The 16,777-nt window shown below is 36.6% G+C and overlaps 1 protein-coding gene across 4 annotated transcripts in view; it reads right to left on the bottom strand.

Moving 5' to 3' along the window:
• Positions 1–2,657: 2,657 nt before the first annotated feature.
• GTF2A1 (general transcription factor IIA subunit 1) overlaps positions 2,658–16,777 on the bottom strand; it is a 48,370-nt gene continuing 34,250 nt past the window's right edge. The window contains exons 8-10 of one of the 4 annotated variants that reach the window (XR_008512970.2): positions 13,050–13,139; positions 8,587–8,859; positions 7,809–8,104 (exon numbers count right to left, since the gene is read on the bottom strand). Coding sequence is in view for 3 of the 4 variants with exons in the window: in NM_001131737.1 (NP_001125209.1) it covers positions 7,732–7,839; positions 13,050–13,139 (198 nt within the window). In the remaining variant the exon portion in view is untranslated. 4 annotated transcript variants of the gene reach the window in all.

Here is a 16,777-nt window from a genome sequence, read left to right on the forward strand (position 1 = left end):
CCATTTGTTCCTGGAAACTGAGGTGATGAAAAGACCCATCCCATCCTAAGCTAGGGATGGAGTATCTTGACCTCACTCTGCCAATCTGCCCTAGCTTCAAACTACGGTCTCGCTGTGTGGCCTTAGGCAAATTACTTGGCCTCCACAAAGCTCCATCAACTCATCTGTAAAATGAAGATAAAAATAACCACTCTCAAGGCTACTGTGCGTATTTGAAAAAACAGGCAATGCATTTGCCACTGAAGAAGTATTTATTCCGAGTCCCCATCCCTGTTTTCTTCATACTTGCTGCATACTTCAAAACCAGTATTTCCAAACACTTCTCTCTGCTCCACAAAAGCTGTGTCTGTAAAATCTTTCAGTGTCCTTCTTCCACCTTTAATACCCTCCTTGAGAACAGGAACTCTTGGTTGTGGGAGACGAATTCTATGGAAAGGCTCCAGAACACATGGAGCATGTCAAAAAAGAGGCTTTAAGAACATGAAAATAACACTAAGTATATATATCACACACCCTCTTTATAACGTAGAACTTAAAAACTGAGTGCCATCTCAAGATAGAGCACAGGGTCCTTATACATTTCACACCAAGAAGGAGAGGAAGTCTTGGAAAGTTGATCAGAGCAGATTTGTGCTAGAACAAGTTCAGGAAGATGTCAAGGACTTTGGAGTCTCTGTGCTCTTTCAACTCCTATAAATGGACCCCCAGTGGCCTCATCCACTGAGGCCGATTGGCCCCCAGAGAGAGATGCTATGCAAGGGATGAAGAATCTTGAAGGGACTCTGCCAATTCTACCCATCAGTCACTTCATCAAGACTGTAGGGAGTTTGAATATGGGTTTAGTTGTCATGGTACACATAGTAGGTATTCAAGTATTTGTGGAATACATGAATGACACAAAATATAATGGGCTTAAATGTAACAAACTCCTTTATGTTCGAAGATAATCAGCCAACCACAGTTGTGATGCTGATATTACAAGTATTGCTATTTTGGTAATTCACTGAAGATTTTTGAATAGGATATTGAATGTCTAATGGGAAGAAGGGGCTAATTGTGAAGGCAAAAGACTCCGAACAAGGGAAAGGTGATATCTTGCAAAAGACTCCTACAAGGGAAAGGTGATATCTTAAGACATACTTTGCATGAATAATGCTTTTCTTTCTTGGTTGCAAACAACAGAAACAGACTTATTTTAAGCAGAAAAGGGATTGGAAGGGTACAGTAGTTTGCAGCCAAAGTCTGCTTAGGAGGTTGCCAATAGCACTCTTGCCCCAGTCACTATCATACCACCAGACCTGAACATATATAGGACCTCTGACTGATCCTGCAACTTTGTTTCATGCTCTTAAGACTCAAAGTCCTGAGTGTAAGCATCAGTCTGACCATCTCTCAGATTTTGGTCCCCGTTTCTGGATCCAGTTGACAGGTGACTTCTTACTTGCTATTCTACTTCCATAAAGAGGTATACATTACCCTCCATTCTTCTTGGCATGAAGCAAAATAGGAAGGGTATTCTGACACTGAGAAGCCAAAACAACAAATGTCCTTTGTGCATCCCTGCTGAAAGTAAACAGCTCTAAAGAGCTTTACTCTCCGCCGGGCGCGGTGGCTCACGCCTGTAATCCTAGCACTTTGGGAGGCCAACGCGGGCAGATCATGAGGTCAGGAGATCAAGACCATCCTGGCTAACACGATGAAACCCCGTCTCTACTAAAAACAAAATTAGGAGGGCGTGGTGGTGGGAACCTGTAGTCCCAGTTAATTTGGGAGGCTGAGCCGGGAGACTGGTGTGAACCCAGGAGGCGGAGCTTGCAGTGAGCTGAGATGGCGCCACTGCACTCCAGCCTGGGCAACAGGGTGAGACTCTTGTCTCAAAAAAAAAAAAAAAAAAAAAGCTTTACTCTCTTCATCTCTTGCAACTAACCTGGGTGAACTTTAGTTTTCCTGGCCCTATTTGCCCCACTCAGCAATGCCACCCTAACCTATGCATCATTAGCATGGAGTTTCTGTCAACACAGAGAAGTCAATGTACTCTTTTTCAAAGTGGAGGAGACATTGTGAGAATCAGAGTGATGTATCCGTATCTTCAATGTTTGACAACTCTGTTTTGCTCCTTAAATGAACTGGACAGACTCCATTCACATTTTGAAAAGTCCATTTTTAAAATGATAGTTCTATCACAGTTTTAGCTTTGAGAAAATTCAACTTTAGACATATAATTTAGGAATTTTTTGGCGGGGGGAAAGATGGAGCTTAAAAGCCCTCCCACTGTTTGATTATCCCTCTCCCATATCCAGCACTCAATTTTCTTCCCTCTGACACTTTCTGCTGTAGCCAGATGCATTGTTTCACCAACTTACCCTCCCAGGATTGTTTGGTTATAATGAACTCTTTCACCGGCTCTCAATTTGTTTTTGCTATTTTTGACCGTTTTTTCCGGTTCATGAATAATTTTAAATTATGCAAATAATTATGAAATTAAGCAAATAATTGTGACATCTGAGTGCTGACTGTGTACCAGGCACCAGCCTAACAGCTTTACATGCATCACACCTCATTTCATCCTCAAAATCTTGTCATTTTACAGATGGAAAAACAAAAGCCAAAAGCTTAAGCTTAAAGTAGGAGCTTGAATTAAACTGCAAAATACAAGATTTGCTGGCAATAAATAAGATATCTTTATTATGATTATGTTAATAGTTAAAATTTGCATGTTTTCTAGATAGTCTGTTAACAGGATAAAAAAATACAAAAAGGCGAGCTTCTTAATGATTCAGCTGAGTTAACTATAAAATTAAAATACCTGCTAATTATTTAGTATCTTCTAAAATAACACAAAATATATTCAATACGCAATACAAATCTCAGTAATCCAATTCTCCTAATACGCAATTATTTATAACCTCTGAACTAAGAGGAAGTGGTTTGGCTAAACAGAGAAATAACAATGTTTTTATCCTAAGTAATCTATACTTTGGAGTAGAAATACTTATTTAATACAATATGTTAATTATTAATATTTCACAAGGAGTAATCTTTATTTTGAAAAACAATTATACCAATTTTTAGTTATAATTTGTTAGTGTGAATTCGCCCAACCTAAATTCCTGTGTGCCTGGAAAATAAAACTTTTTAAAAGCTACTATTAATAATTTGTAACACAGTTTACTAATTCAAATTGACATCTCAATCTACTTATCTTTAAGGTACAGAATTTAGCATCTTTTTGTTGTTGTTAAGTGGAATTCTCATTAACAATGTAAAGCATTTTCCTTTCTAAATTGTATTTTATTCAATTATCTATAACAATGCCATAAACTAGTAAGCAAAGCAAGCAACATTTTTTTTTAAATAACATCTTTAATTAAAGTTTTTGCAAAGGTAGAATATTAAACTTAAAATAGGTCTTAGTACATCAAAATACTAAGTTCTCTAATTGTATTCCAAGATGGTCTTTAAAACATAATATCCCATATATCACAGAAGAGCAACCTTGATCTGCAATGAATTTTACAAACATAATAAATATATTTACGCCATTACACATAACAGTATGTACAACAGCAGTTGACAATAGTAGCTCAGAACAGCAAAAAGGATTAGCCCCGCCCCCCAAGTCATAGTCCTGATGCAGACTGGACTGATTAAGGAACCTTGACTGAAAGAGTAGTTACTAACTCAATGTGTAGTAACTTCCCTTAAAAGAGAAGAGGTTTTTTTGTTCCTCAAAATAAAAATGTTAGTTTGGTGTGTTCTTCATTAAACCATAGACAATGACAAAAGACAAGAGTAAGGCAGGCTTAAAAAGGGAAGAATATAAACTTCGTAATAATTTTCATAGCATAACAGAGGAATAAAATGCAAAGCTATTTAACAAACTCATGAGGAAACAAAGCAACTATTTTTTAACTAAAGAATTCAAAATCTGCTATAGCTGATTCTGACAGGTAGGTGGGAGAAAGACATGAAATAAAATGAAAATGTACAAAGATGGATCAATAAACTATTACATTGCACAAAAGCTCAAAAAAAAGTTCAAGATGAAATAATCGGAAAAACAGGAATTTTCTCAAGTAGAAGAAAATGCTAAGTCATAAAGAGAACGCCCAAGAGGAAATTATGTCTGTTTTCCTATACAGGGGGTATTTACCCTCTGATAAGAATGGTGACATTATTGCTATGAGAATCAAAAATTACTCTTAGAGGGAGACAACTCTTTTCATTCCTCCATAAAAGCCAGGAAAAGGCCGGGCGCAGTGGCTCACGCCTGTAATCCCACCACTTTGGGAGGCCGAGGCGGGCGGATCACAAGGTCAGGAGATCAAGACCATCCTGGCTAATGCGGTGAAACCCCGTCTCTACTAAAAATGCAAAAAATTAGCCGGGCGAAGTGGCGGGCGCCTGTAGTCCCAGCTACTCGGGAGGCTGAGGCAGGAGAATGGTGTGAACCCGGGAGGTGGAGCTTGCAGTGAGCCAAGATTGCGCCACTGCACTCCAGCCTGGGCGACAGAGCGAGACTCCGTCTCAAAAAAAAAAAAAAAACAGCCAGGAAAAAAAAAATCTTTGATTTTCACTATAGCAAAAGAAAATATTCATATAAAAGCTATGTGTTATTTCCTAAAACCAGAATCTATTATGCTCATCAAGCATACATTTTAATTACTACACACTGCTCAAGTCTTGATGTAATCTTAGAACAAGAAAGTGGCTTTGCTTTTAAAAGAGGCAACAGTGTAAATGTGACATTATGATGGCATTTTAATTAACAGAAAGAAATGTGAACATTTAAAAAATAGAAAAGCCCAATATAAAGATCCCCCTCACATAACAGACATTTTACTCTAGAAATTAATTGCACATTAAAGAGTTGTTTTAGCCATATGTGGCACTCCACAGAAATTAAACATGCTCTCAGGCATTCAAATGGTCTGATTACCCAAATGACCACCAAGCAAGAGTTTGTATACTGAAAGGCACACATTTCCATGTTTTATCTTGTAATTTTGTGTAAATTTTCCTTAGCACTGTTGATTAATGTTAATTTAAGTAAAAGGTGCCATCGCCATCTGTGCAAATCTAAACCAATCCTCTCCAGAAACCATTACTTATTTTCATAATACCAAGTCTGAACTATTTTCTGCCTTTAGATAAACATGCTACTTTCATTTTCAAATTCTGAAAGTGGAAATCCCTTGCCTTTTCAAAGGAATGACATTTTAATGGAACCTAATACGAAATGATTTGTTAAATACAATGTTAAAAGCATGATTAAGAATTCAAGTACAATAAAAGATAAGCAAGTGACATTCTTACAGCAAAAGCTACTATAATAAAACTAAAACATGCTATTTGATTAAAAAGGACACGATGCAAATAATATATAAGAGCACAATTTGGTATGCAATGTAGCTTGGACCAGCTTTCAGAATTTTCACAGGTAAAAGAAAAGCATTTGCCAAGTATACCATAATTAATATGCAATACACAGGTGCAAATACAAATGGTTATTTCCTGCTTCAAAAATAACAAAATAACCACTCTGAAAGCAGTGGTTGTTAATATTTGAAAAATAAAGTTATAAAAACAGGCCAGTATACAACGCTACTATGAATATGAATGTTTGTCTACATAGAGGGCCCAAGACAAGCTGAATATCATACAGTAATCCAAGTTTCAGTAGCATAAAAACTACTAGATAGCCAAAGGGTTTCACTTAAGCAACACTGCAGCACTGCTGAATTTTTATAGGTAGTTCAGGTCACTGACTTCTTTACTGAGTAAATACAAACCTACTAGCAACTATATTGAAGAACAGTTGAACAACAGGACTTCTGTGATGTTACTCCCTCCCATTTCCTCTTCTCTCAGTCTTATTAATAATAATATATATTTTAAAACCTCTGTGTGCTTTGAGAGTCGCAGAATAAACAAACTTCCCCTCAAAAAACTAAATTAATATAGTCAAAATAAAAGCTGTATTACCAGTTATGGCATCTAAATAAAATCTAACTACTAGCATGCTAGACACCACCATTTACACCAAAGTTTAGAACATAAGTTAAAGAGATCAAGGTGGTAAGCTGGGTGGGAAGTAGAAAAAAAAATTTTTGCCTTTTTTTAAAGTTAAAAGATTTGTGTTAAAAAAGAAACACTATATAATAGCTCACAGTTTTCTTCTTTGTAATGTACTTTAAAAAGTGTTTATGTGTTACTTCTGAAAACACAAAGGCAAAAGGAAGACAAAAACTGAAGATTAAAAAAATATATCAATATACAAGTAACCTAAACACATGTAAATTTTGTCAAGATAAACCATGGAAAGTTGAATTCGTTGTAAGAACACAATGGTGAAGACAAGCATTCCTGCAGTTCTCCCAGGCAGCAAATTCACACTGAACACAGCAGTGCTATATTGTTCTTCAGAGCCCCTTACAGAATACAGACCTACGCATTCTTAATATACATATTACATTTCTATTATTTTTAATATACAAGTCAAATTTCTATGCTTTCTTCCCGATGTGCAAACTGGAGCCAACGTCTTTATTTTCAATGGCCTGGAAGGGCCACCAAATGAAAGAGAGGTAACTTAGTGGCCCGCCCACCTCTTCCCCCCAAAATTTTAACCTCAAATTACAAAGTTGATTTTAAAAACTTGTTGAATTAGAATAATAGATTTTTAAAATTCTTTACTAGTAAACACAAGAAACTTTTATAATTACTAAATTGTTTAATAAAAATCCAGGTCCTCACCACCTGCCCTATGCTAATCAATGCACAGACTGTTAACTGAATGTTTAGCTTAAAAACTAAACACATTTATAAGCACACACTTCAGTCCAACAGGAAAAGTCTACATATATTCATGTGTATACAATTTCAGCTAGATGGTATGCTTGCAAAATAAAACTATATTCCTGAGGAGCTAGTTTGGGGTTTCTTTTTAAGGTGTGGCACTAAAAGAAACAAATTAAGTTTTTCTGTAAGGAAATTAAAGTTGTGGTTTCAATTCCACTGAACTCAGACAAGACCCAAGTCTTTAATTACATTTAATAAGTATGAAAACCTAATTAAAATAAATATTCATTCCTGGGTCAAATTTTATCTCCAAACTATGATCACTGATAACTTTAAATCTTAAATAGATGTTTCATAAAGCTGGAAAGGAAGAGGTATATATCACTGAGGGAGAATAGCAAGTAAAAATATTTAAGACCTATTATGAGAGTTTTAAATTGTTTTCTTATACAAGTGAATTAAAATTCAACACAATTCTTACCCTTCTGTAAAAAGCTCACACGCAACTTTTACCAAATATAACCACATACAATAAGCAGTTTCAGTTCAATCTATCAAAAGGGAAGTTTCTTCAGTTCATTCCAACAAGTATCTTCTGATTGAACCCAAGTTGGAGGAAGGAATATAGACAAAGCTTTACATGCTAATTACCGGTGGCAGGTACCTGTATTTAAAATCAACAATTATGGTTTTCCTACACAAAACCCCAACCCTCCCACCCAACAACCCCAGGTGCTACAGTTCCATGGCTTGCCAGTAAGTAGTGTCTATGTTGTCAAGGTCTATCTTTGTTCCAGTAGCTTTGCTTCTACTGCACTTTTCTGACATGCAGAAATGAAGTTTTGGTTGGCATATGCCCCAAGTTTCAAACTGTCCACTTTACTTTTTTTTTTAAGTTTCTTTTATTTATAAAAGAAAAAAAGCAACTCTTCACCATTCTGCGTCTCCAATGGCTTTGGAAAATATATAATCTCTTCCATTAAGATTCATAATGCCATCCTTGAGATGAAATTTCCATTTGTTTTTACTTCTGTGTATCTAAACAAAAACAACATTTTAAAAATTCAGAGATACAATCAGAAAACAGAGAAAACAAGTAACAAAAAACCCATACACACACACACGTACACACACCCCCCCCCCCACAGAACACTATTTACAGTATTGTATTTGCAAATTGGTTTTTGTAGAAGCAGGGTCTCCTATGTTGTGCAGGCTGGGCTCGAGCTCCTGGCCTCACGTGATCCTTCTGTCTCAGCCTCCCAAAGTGTTGGGATTACAAGCGTGAGTCACAGCACCTGGCCTAAAAATTGGTTTCTCAATAAAGTTTAATTTCACCAAAAAGAACAAAAAACAACAAAAAAAAAACCACACACACAAAACTTACTCACTAGGTGGGTCTAAAAACAAATTTATCTGTAATTAGTACTATTTTATAGCTTTTAGTACTTGTGTTCATTAAAATAGTTAAAAAATATTTCTTTACAAAATGTCTTATCTCTCTACCAGGTTTGCATATATATTTTCAAGGTCTACCTCAAAAAGACTATCCTCCACAAAGCTTTCCCAGATCTTAACCAGCTAAAACTATTCTTTTCCAGTGTTAAATTCCCAATGGTATTTTCATTGACATTTCTTACATTATTTGTAAGTAATATAATTATGGACTCATTTCTTCTACCAAAATAAAACTCCTTATAGAGTTCTCAAGACCTAACATGGAACCTTATACATAGCCGTATTTTAAAAATACATCTAAAGGATGCTAATCATCCAGTCACTTACAGCAGATTTCAAAAACTATGTACATCCACAGTTAAACAAAAAGAGCTGAAGGGCAGGCTCTGGGCACTCCCATCTTTGCCTTCACTTATAGTCCTTAGTTGTTTGTAATTCCATGGATTTGGTGGGGGAGAGGAGTTGTAAAACTTAATGAACTGAAGTGACCTTTCTTCCTTTTCCCAGTAAGTCACACTAATTATTTAATGTTCAGTTCAAGTTCCACATCTTCTGCAAAGAAGGCCCCATGGTTCTCCCTATTCTATGATCTAAAGGTACCTAAAAAAAAAAAAAAAAAAAAAAAAAAAAAATCAACTAGTTCAGGCTTTCATTTTCAGAAGAAGTAATGACAGATTGGATAGGGTTCAATGGTTTGACCAAGGGTACACTGCTACTAGGTGACAATCATGATTTTCAAGTCTTGGTCCAGTACGCTTTTATTAAATCAGTCTGTTTCATATAATAATGCAGAAATGCTCAACAGGTACAGATATTTTCTTTGAGAGAGTCTCACTCTGTTACCCAGGCTGGAGTGCAATGGCACGATCTCGGCTCACTGCAACCTCCCCCTCCCAGGTTCAAGTGATTCTCCTGCCTCAGCCTCCTGAGTAGCTGGGATTACAGGCACTCACCATCACGCCCGGCTAATTTTTGTATTTTTGTAGAGATGGGTTTCACCAGGCTGGCCAGGCTGGTCTTGAACTCCTGACCTCAGGTGATCCCCCACCTCGGCCTCCCAAAGTGCTGGGATTACGGCCATGAGCCACTGCACCCAGCCAGGTACAGATATTTTCTGAGATCTCATTCCTAAAATTCCATGGCCTAACCTCCCAGTGTAAACATTCTTTATGACATATTCCTGACAAATGGCTGTGCAGTGTCTGCTTAAATACGATTAGAAAAGTAAGCAAAGAATTTCAAATTAAGTTATTCCTTTTTGGAACAGCTCTCTTGTAAAATCTTTCAGAGTTTACCCTTACTGAAATCTGCTTCTCCAACTTCCATTTATTGATCCTAGCTCCGCTTTTTGAGACTTAAAAAAAAAAAAATCACTCAATCAAACAACCTTCCTCTTATTTGGAAACTACTCTCATGTTCTTCTTCTGGATTCAAACTTTTCTTACTTATTAAAGCAAAACAAAGCACAATAAAGGTAAAACAGCAGGTAGGGTAGAGACTGTTGGATGAAGAACTAATTATACCTCTAGTCTAAATACACTACGTAAATGCTAAATGTAGCATCTTAAGATTGATGACTTGAATGTCTAACAGACATACCAGACTTGGCATGTCCAACCAGCTTCACATGCAGCTTTTCCTCAACTGAACTGATGGTATCACCATCCTTCTTTCAGAATCCTCATCAAAAAATCCTGAGAGTCATTCTTGATTCCTTTTTCTCTTCTACCACAAATCTCAGAGTCAGGAAATCCTGTTAACATTCTTCCTTCAAAACAAATCCAAGATCCAACTACTTCTCACCAACTTTAATACCATCACCATAGGCTGAGTCATCATTATCGCCCATTTGAATTATTATAATATCCCCCTAAATAGACTCTTTGTTTCAGCAACCTCTGCTTCCTCCTCCTATTATGCTCTCTACAAAGAAAGCAAAGTAATCCTTTCAAAATTTAAATCAGTTCATACCATTTGTCTCACTGAAACCTTCCAATAACTTTCTGATTCACTTAAGAGTAAGAGCCATGTCCTTACAAAATCCTTACCATCTGCCTTCCCCTACCTCTCTACCTACTACTGTACTCTCCCCTTCCCTCACTCCAGTCTAGCCACACAGGCCTCCTTGCTGTTCCTCACATACAACAGACTCTGCCACCAGATAACAGGGCTAATTCTTCCCAAGTCTTTGCTAAAATGTCATTTTCTCCAAAGACCTACTATGACTATCCTGTTTAAAACTGAAACCAAACCTGTCCTCTTTCCCTGCTTTTTATTTTTCCATACCGACTATCAGCTTCTAACATATAAATATTTTATTATGTTTTAAATAAATAAATCCTAATTTATTATGTTTTAGCATCTATCTCCCCTGATTGGAGTAAGCTTCCCAATGGCAGGGACTGTTCTGTTTTGATCATTAGTGTATCTCAAGCTCTAAGAATAGTGCCAAGGGACATCATAAACAATAAGTATTTGTTGCACATGAAAAGAGCTGTCTCCCCTTTTCTTTGATTTCCTATAAAGTATTATTTATTCTACAAACGTGTATACAAATGTTATTTCCAGCATGAACCAAGTGACTGCAACCAGAAAGACAGTGGGCTTACCTAGACAAAAACAAGAAAGTGATGAGTAGCCAGGAAATGGAGATTCTATAGACAAGTAAAGAAACTGACTGCATTCTGTCATAGGACAGGACAATTTGCAAAAAATAAATGTACGAAAGTTTCATGGGCCAAATAATCCACACAGTCAACACTGAAGTCATGTTGGGTAATAAATGGTAAATATTTTTATATTAATAGAAGTACAAAGTCACAACTTAAAAAGCAATCCATTTACCTGCCCTAAGCCCTTCATGAAGGAATGTTCTTAAAGCCAGGAGAAAGCCCTCTTAAATTTCCTAATTAAAAATGTGTTAAAGCAAGTTTACCTACATCTGATGCTATTTTCGCCAAATGCTGTATCAGCCCTTATCCACCCACACGCAAGCAAGAACTCTGCCATATTATTAGCATTTAACTAAGATTCTGATTTGATTGGCAATACAAGCTTTATTAGTCCTTCTATGATCTCTTCTAAACTTGACTCATTGTTGACATTCTAAAGTTTAGGCTTCAAAACTACATTCCTGAAATTCAAGTTGGCTCAAACAATATCCAGTCTCATTTTATGCAGTCACAGAACACTGCTGTTCTTTACTATTGGCTAAAGACATCAAGCCACCACCCCCCTCCAATCTTCAGGGCAATTCATTTGATTCTCAAAATTAGACCTCTGCAAATTTTAAAATTATTTATCATTCAGCACACTATTTGGAGCTATTTTCCACTTACTAATTTAAAACAGTAATGTCTCTGGGAGCAAAACAAACCAATTTTAACATTTAAAATATCATGAGTACAGTTTGTGCCAAAGGAGAATACAACCATTGTCTTAAAGTAGGAAGACACTTAGAAGTATACTCTTCAGTCAGGCTAAAACAAAGGTCCTCTCTTGCCTGATAAATCTGACATCTCATCATGAAATTGTGTTCTGGATAATCTGGTTGCAAGGAGATCCTCTGAGACTTCCTAACAATAAAGATTTAATGGTATCTTTTGTTTTAACCTCATAGTCTTGCTCTATGTGTATCTAACAGGAAATTACATTTATTATACTGTACATGGTATATGGTTTTAAGAACAGTCTCTCAGAAGTCATTATGCACAAAAAAGAATGCTGTGAAACTCTCAATGACCTTACTGTCTTCATTCTATAATTTCACTGGTAAAAAAACTAGCCTAACTCCACCTTTTTATTAGTAAATAAGATCCATAGTATTGGCATTCTCCCTATAGATCTGTTTGAAGTAAGCACGGTTACTTATCACATTCATTTTCATAAAAGCAACAGAATTAAGATTTTCTTCATCTATAAAGGAAACTTCATGCAAGGCACGAATTTTACATGTTCATAACTACATCGCCAGGGCCCAGAATAGTGTCTGGTACATTTCCGCACTCTATAAATGTTGAATAAATAAGCTTTTGTTAGAATTTTCAGCATTTGGTAAAGATCGCTACTAAAATTATAAATGCAACGTAATATTTGCATGCATTATAAATTTAATGATTGCAATAAAAAAACTGTATTCCAATTTAAATGTCTTGAAAACAAAAATCTCAGAAATAATACAAATAAATGTAACAAAAATACTTGGAAAGAAGCACCCTGTTTAGGAATTAAGAAAATAAGGAATCAATGGCTAGTTTTCACGGTATCTGGTTTAAAAATTCCTTAATGTTAGCAAACTACAGCAAAGTTAAATAATATTTTAAATAATTTTCAGTAAAAACTTATCTGTTTGTTTTTAGCACTGTTCATTGCCTTCGTCTTCTCCTTAATAATAAAAACAGTTACAGAGATTCAATTGAACCCTTCTAGTTTTGAGATAGTTGAGGCTAAATAGAAACAGAATTATCTCATTGAGTTAGCTATTACCATAAAGGACAACCTCAAAGTGGCTGTTTACTCTGCTTACAAGTTCAAAGACTGTCTAAATAGAAAAAGAAGATCATAGCTCTTTTCATTTCATTCATAACTTATTTTTCAAACATAAAGCTAAGAAATTAATCTTTCATTCTATTAAAATAATCCACAAAACTCTAACAGGGTTTTCATACTATTCATAATGAATTTAAGAGGCAGGAATCAGCTGCCCAAATGTTTCAATAAGGTAGAAAGAATAATGTAGGGAAGAAATTACAACACAAATAATGTCAGTAATCTGAAGATGACATCCTTACCTTATCATATTGGCATACAACAACATTTTCTGTGTCAAAGAGTTCCTGTCCTTCCTCATCACTCACATCATCTTCACTATTGAGGGGCTCCTACAAATAAAAGGAGAGTTTATTTATGTATTACTATAAGAAGGCCTTAATATTCACTGAAAAAAAAAATATAATGACCTTGATGTTCTTTGAGAACCAAATGCCAAATGCATATATGTACACCATAAATTTAATATTGTCAAATCAGCTGTTAATAGTTTGCCAATATTACTGAAATGTAAGAAATTAAATATAATTAAATTAGCTAAGCTATGTAATTTGTAAGTCTGAAAAGATGTTTATCTTTATTTTCTTTTTTCTTTTTTTGAAACACAGTCTCGCTCTGTAGCCAGGCTGGAGTGCAGTGGTGCAATCTCGGCTCACTGCAACCTCTGCCTCCCGGGTTCAAGCGATTCTCCTGCCTCAGCCTCCCCAGTAGCTGGCACTACTGGCATGTGCCACCACACCCAGCTAATTTTTGTGTTTTTAGTACAGACGGTGTTTCACAATGTTAGCCAAGATGATCTTGATCTCTTGACCTCATGATCCACCCGCCTAGGCCTCCCAAAGTGCTGGGATTACAGGCGTGAGCCACCACACCTGGCCTATCTTTATTTTCTTTATTCTTTAAAAACAGTACAAGAAGATAATTCTCCACAATAACTGTTTAAGATGCCTAGAAAAGGACCTAATATGAAGGTTCAAAAGAGCTAATGGCACTATGTACTACAAATCATATAAAATGGAAAACAGTGGAGAAATTAGAGGAGAAAAGAGCAATGCAAAGGCTAGCAGTCTGCCTTGCTGTCTTTACATTAAAGAACTTGGACTCTAAATACAAATCAGCATGTTTAGCATGATGATGGTTATGGTAGAGGTATGAAGCAGAATTAAGATTCAGACTTTTTTTTTTCTTAAAGGCAGAAAGTAGGAAATCTCAGCATTAAAGAGAGTTAGGGGCCAAGATAAAACCTAACTAGAGCATAAAATAACCAACCATGTTAAATTTCGCTTCAATTGTGACAGAAGATAGATGTAACTGAGATTTCTAATAAATGCAGAAAGAGAAGACAAAACAAAAGTAGAGAGGACAATAATCCAGAAGATATTATGGACAGGCACGTGGCTCATGCCTGTTAATTCTAGCAATTTGGGAGGCCTAGGCAGGACAATCACTTCAGGCCAGGAGTTTGAGACCAGCCAGGGAAATACAGTGAGATGCCACCTCTACAAAAAATAAAAAAAATTAGCAAGGTATGGTGGCATATGCCTATAGTCCCACCTACTCAGGAGGATGAGGTGGGAGGATTACTTGAATCCAGGTGGTTGAAGCTATGAGCCTTGATCACACCATTGCACTCCAGCCTGGACAAAAACCTGAGACTCTATATCAACAATAAGAACAACAAAAAAAATTATTATGTCTAGGTCTATACCTACTTACACAGGTGTGTATGTATAGATATTCTTTAATTTAAAATAGGTATCATCAATGTAAAATGAAAAAAATTTTCTAGGCCGGGCGCAGTGGCTCACACCTGTAATTCCAGCACTTTGGGAGGCTGAGGCAGGCAGATCACGAGGTCAGGAGATCGAGATCATCCTGGCTAACACAGTGAAACCCCGTCTCTACTAAAAACACAAAAAATTTAGCTGGGCGTGATGGCAGGTGCCTGTAGTCCCAGCTACTTGGGAGGCTGAGGCAGGAGAATGGCGGGAACCCGGAAGGCAGAGCCTGCAGTTAGCCGAGACTGCGCCACTGCACTCCAGCCTGGGCAGCAGAGTGAGACTCCGTCTCAAAAAAAAAAAAAAAAAATCTCTGAGGTAAAATTCAAGTTAACAAAATTCACTATTTTAGCATTTGTACATGTACATTTCAGGTGCAACGAACATTTACAGTGTATGTAACACTCACCACTACCTAGTTCCAGAACATTTCATCACTCTTACCCATTAAGCTGTCACTCCCCATTCTCCCTGTCCCCTGGCAATCTATAATCTGCTGTCTGTATGGATTTGCCTATTCTGGATTCATATAAATGGAATCATATAATATGTGGCGTTGTGTGGCTGATGTCTTTCACATAGCATGTTTTCAAGGTTCATCCATGTTGCAGCATATATGAATACTTCATTCTTTTTATGGCTAAATAATATTCCACTGTTATCAGCTGATGAACATTTGGGTTTATACCACTTGGATATCATAAATAGGGCTGCTATGAACAGTCATATACAAGTTTTTGTTGAAAAACATGTTTTCAGTTCTCTTGTGTATGTATATAAGAGTGGAACTGCTGGGTCATATGGATAATTCTATACTTAATTTTTGAGGACTATCAAACTGTTTCCCACAGCAGCTGTACCATTTTACATTTCCACCAACAATGCACAAGGGCTCCAAATTCTCCAAATCCTCACCAGCATTTATTTTCTTTCTTTTTTGAGTATAGCTATTCTAGTAGGTGTAAAGTGGTTATCTCACTGTGGTTTTCATTTGCATTTCTCTAATGACTAATGATGCTGAGCATCTTTTCATATGCTTGTTAGCTATTTGTGTATCTTCTTTGGAGAAATGTCTATTCAAGTTCTTTGCCAGTTTTTAAATTGTGTTATCTTTTTGTTGTTACGCTGTTTAAGAGTTCTTTATATATTCTGCATAGTAGATCCCTATCAAATACATGATTTGCAAATATTTTCTCCCAGCTACTCAGGAGGCTGAGGCAGAAGGATGACTCCAGCCTGGGAGGTCAAGATGCTGAGGCTGCAGTGAGCCACGATCATGCCACTGCACTCCGGTCTGGGCAACAGAGTGAGATTCTGTCTCAAACAAAAACAAAAACAAAAACCACCTTTTTAATCTACAAAGTCCACTTTTTCTTTGATTGCTTGTACTCTGGGTGTCATGTCTAAGAAAACTGTTGCAAGTGGCTGGGCACAATGTCTCATGCCTGTAATCCCAGTAATTTGGGAGACTGAGGTGGGCAGATCATGAGGTCAGGAGATCGAGACTATCCTGGCTAACACAGTGAAACCCCGTCTCTACTAAAAAAAAATACAAAAAATTAGCCGGGCGTGGTGGTGGCCACCTGTAGTCCCAGCTACTTGAGAGGCTGAGGCAGGAGAATGGCGTGAACCCGGGAGGCGGAGCTTGCAGTGAGCTGAGATCGCGCCACTGCACTCCAGCCTGGGCGATAGAGTGAGACTCCGTCTCGAAAAAAAAAAGAAACTGTTGCCAAAGCTATGGAGATTTACCCCTATGTTTTCTTCTAAGAGTTTTATAATTTCAGCTCTTAGATATAGGTCCCTAATCCACTTTAATTTTTGTATATGGTATGCCGTAGGGGTACAACTTAACCCTTTTGCATGCGGGTATCTAATTGTCCAAGCATAATTTGTTGAAGACTATTCTGTCCCGACTGAATAGTCTTGGTTGATGTTAAAGTTTTGCAACAAATAGCATAAATAGCAATATTCTACTTTAAAAAGATTAAGTTTACAGATCCAAAATGTTTGAAAAGTGAAAGAATGAAAAAAGCTGTACCAGGCAAATTCTAACCACAATAAAGCTGGTACAGCTCTAACAGTATCATAAAAACAGACTTCATGGTTAAAAAAAATTACTAGCAATAACTTAAGACATTATATGATCATAAATGGTTCAACTCACTGAGAAAAAACAATGAATGTTAAACTTA

The sequence above is a fragment of the Pongo abelii genome, chromosome 15 (assembly GCF_028885655.2).
Source record: "Pongo abelii isolate AG06213 chromosome 15, NHGRI_mPonAbe1-v2.0_pri, whole genome shotgun sequence".
Classification (NCBI taxonomy): Eukaryota; Metazoa; Chordata; class Mammalia; order Primates; family Hominidae; genus Pongo; species Pongo abelii.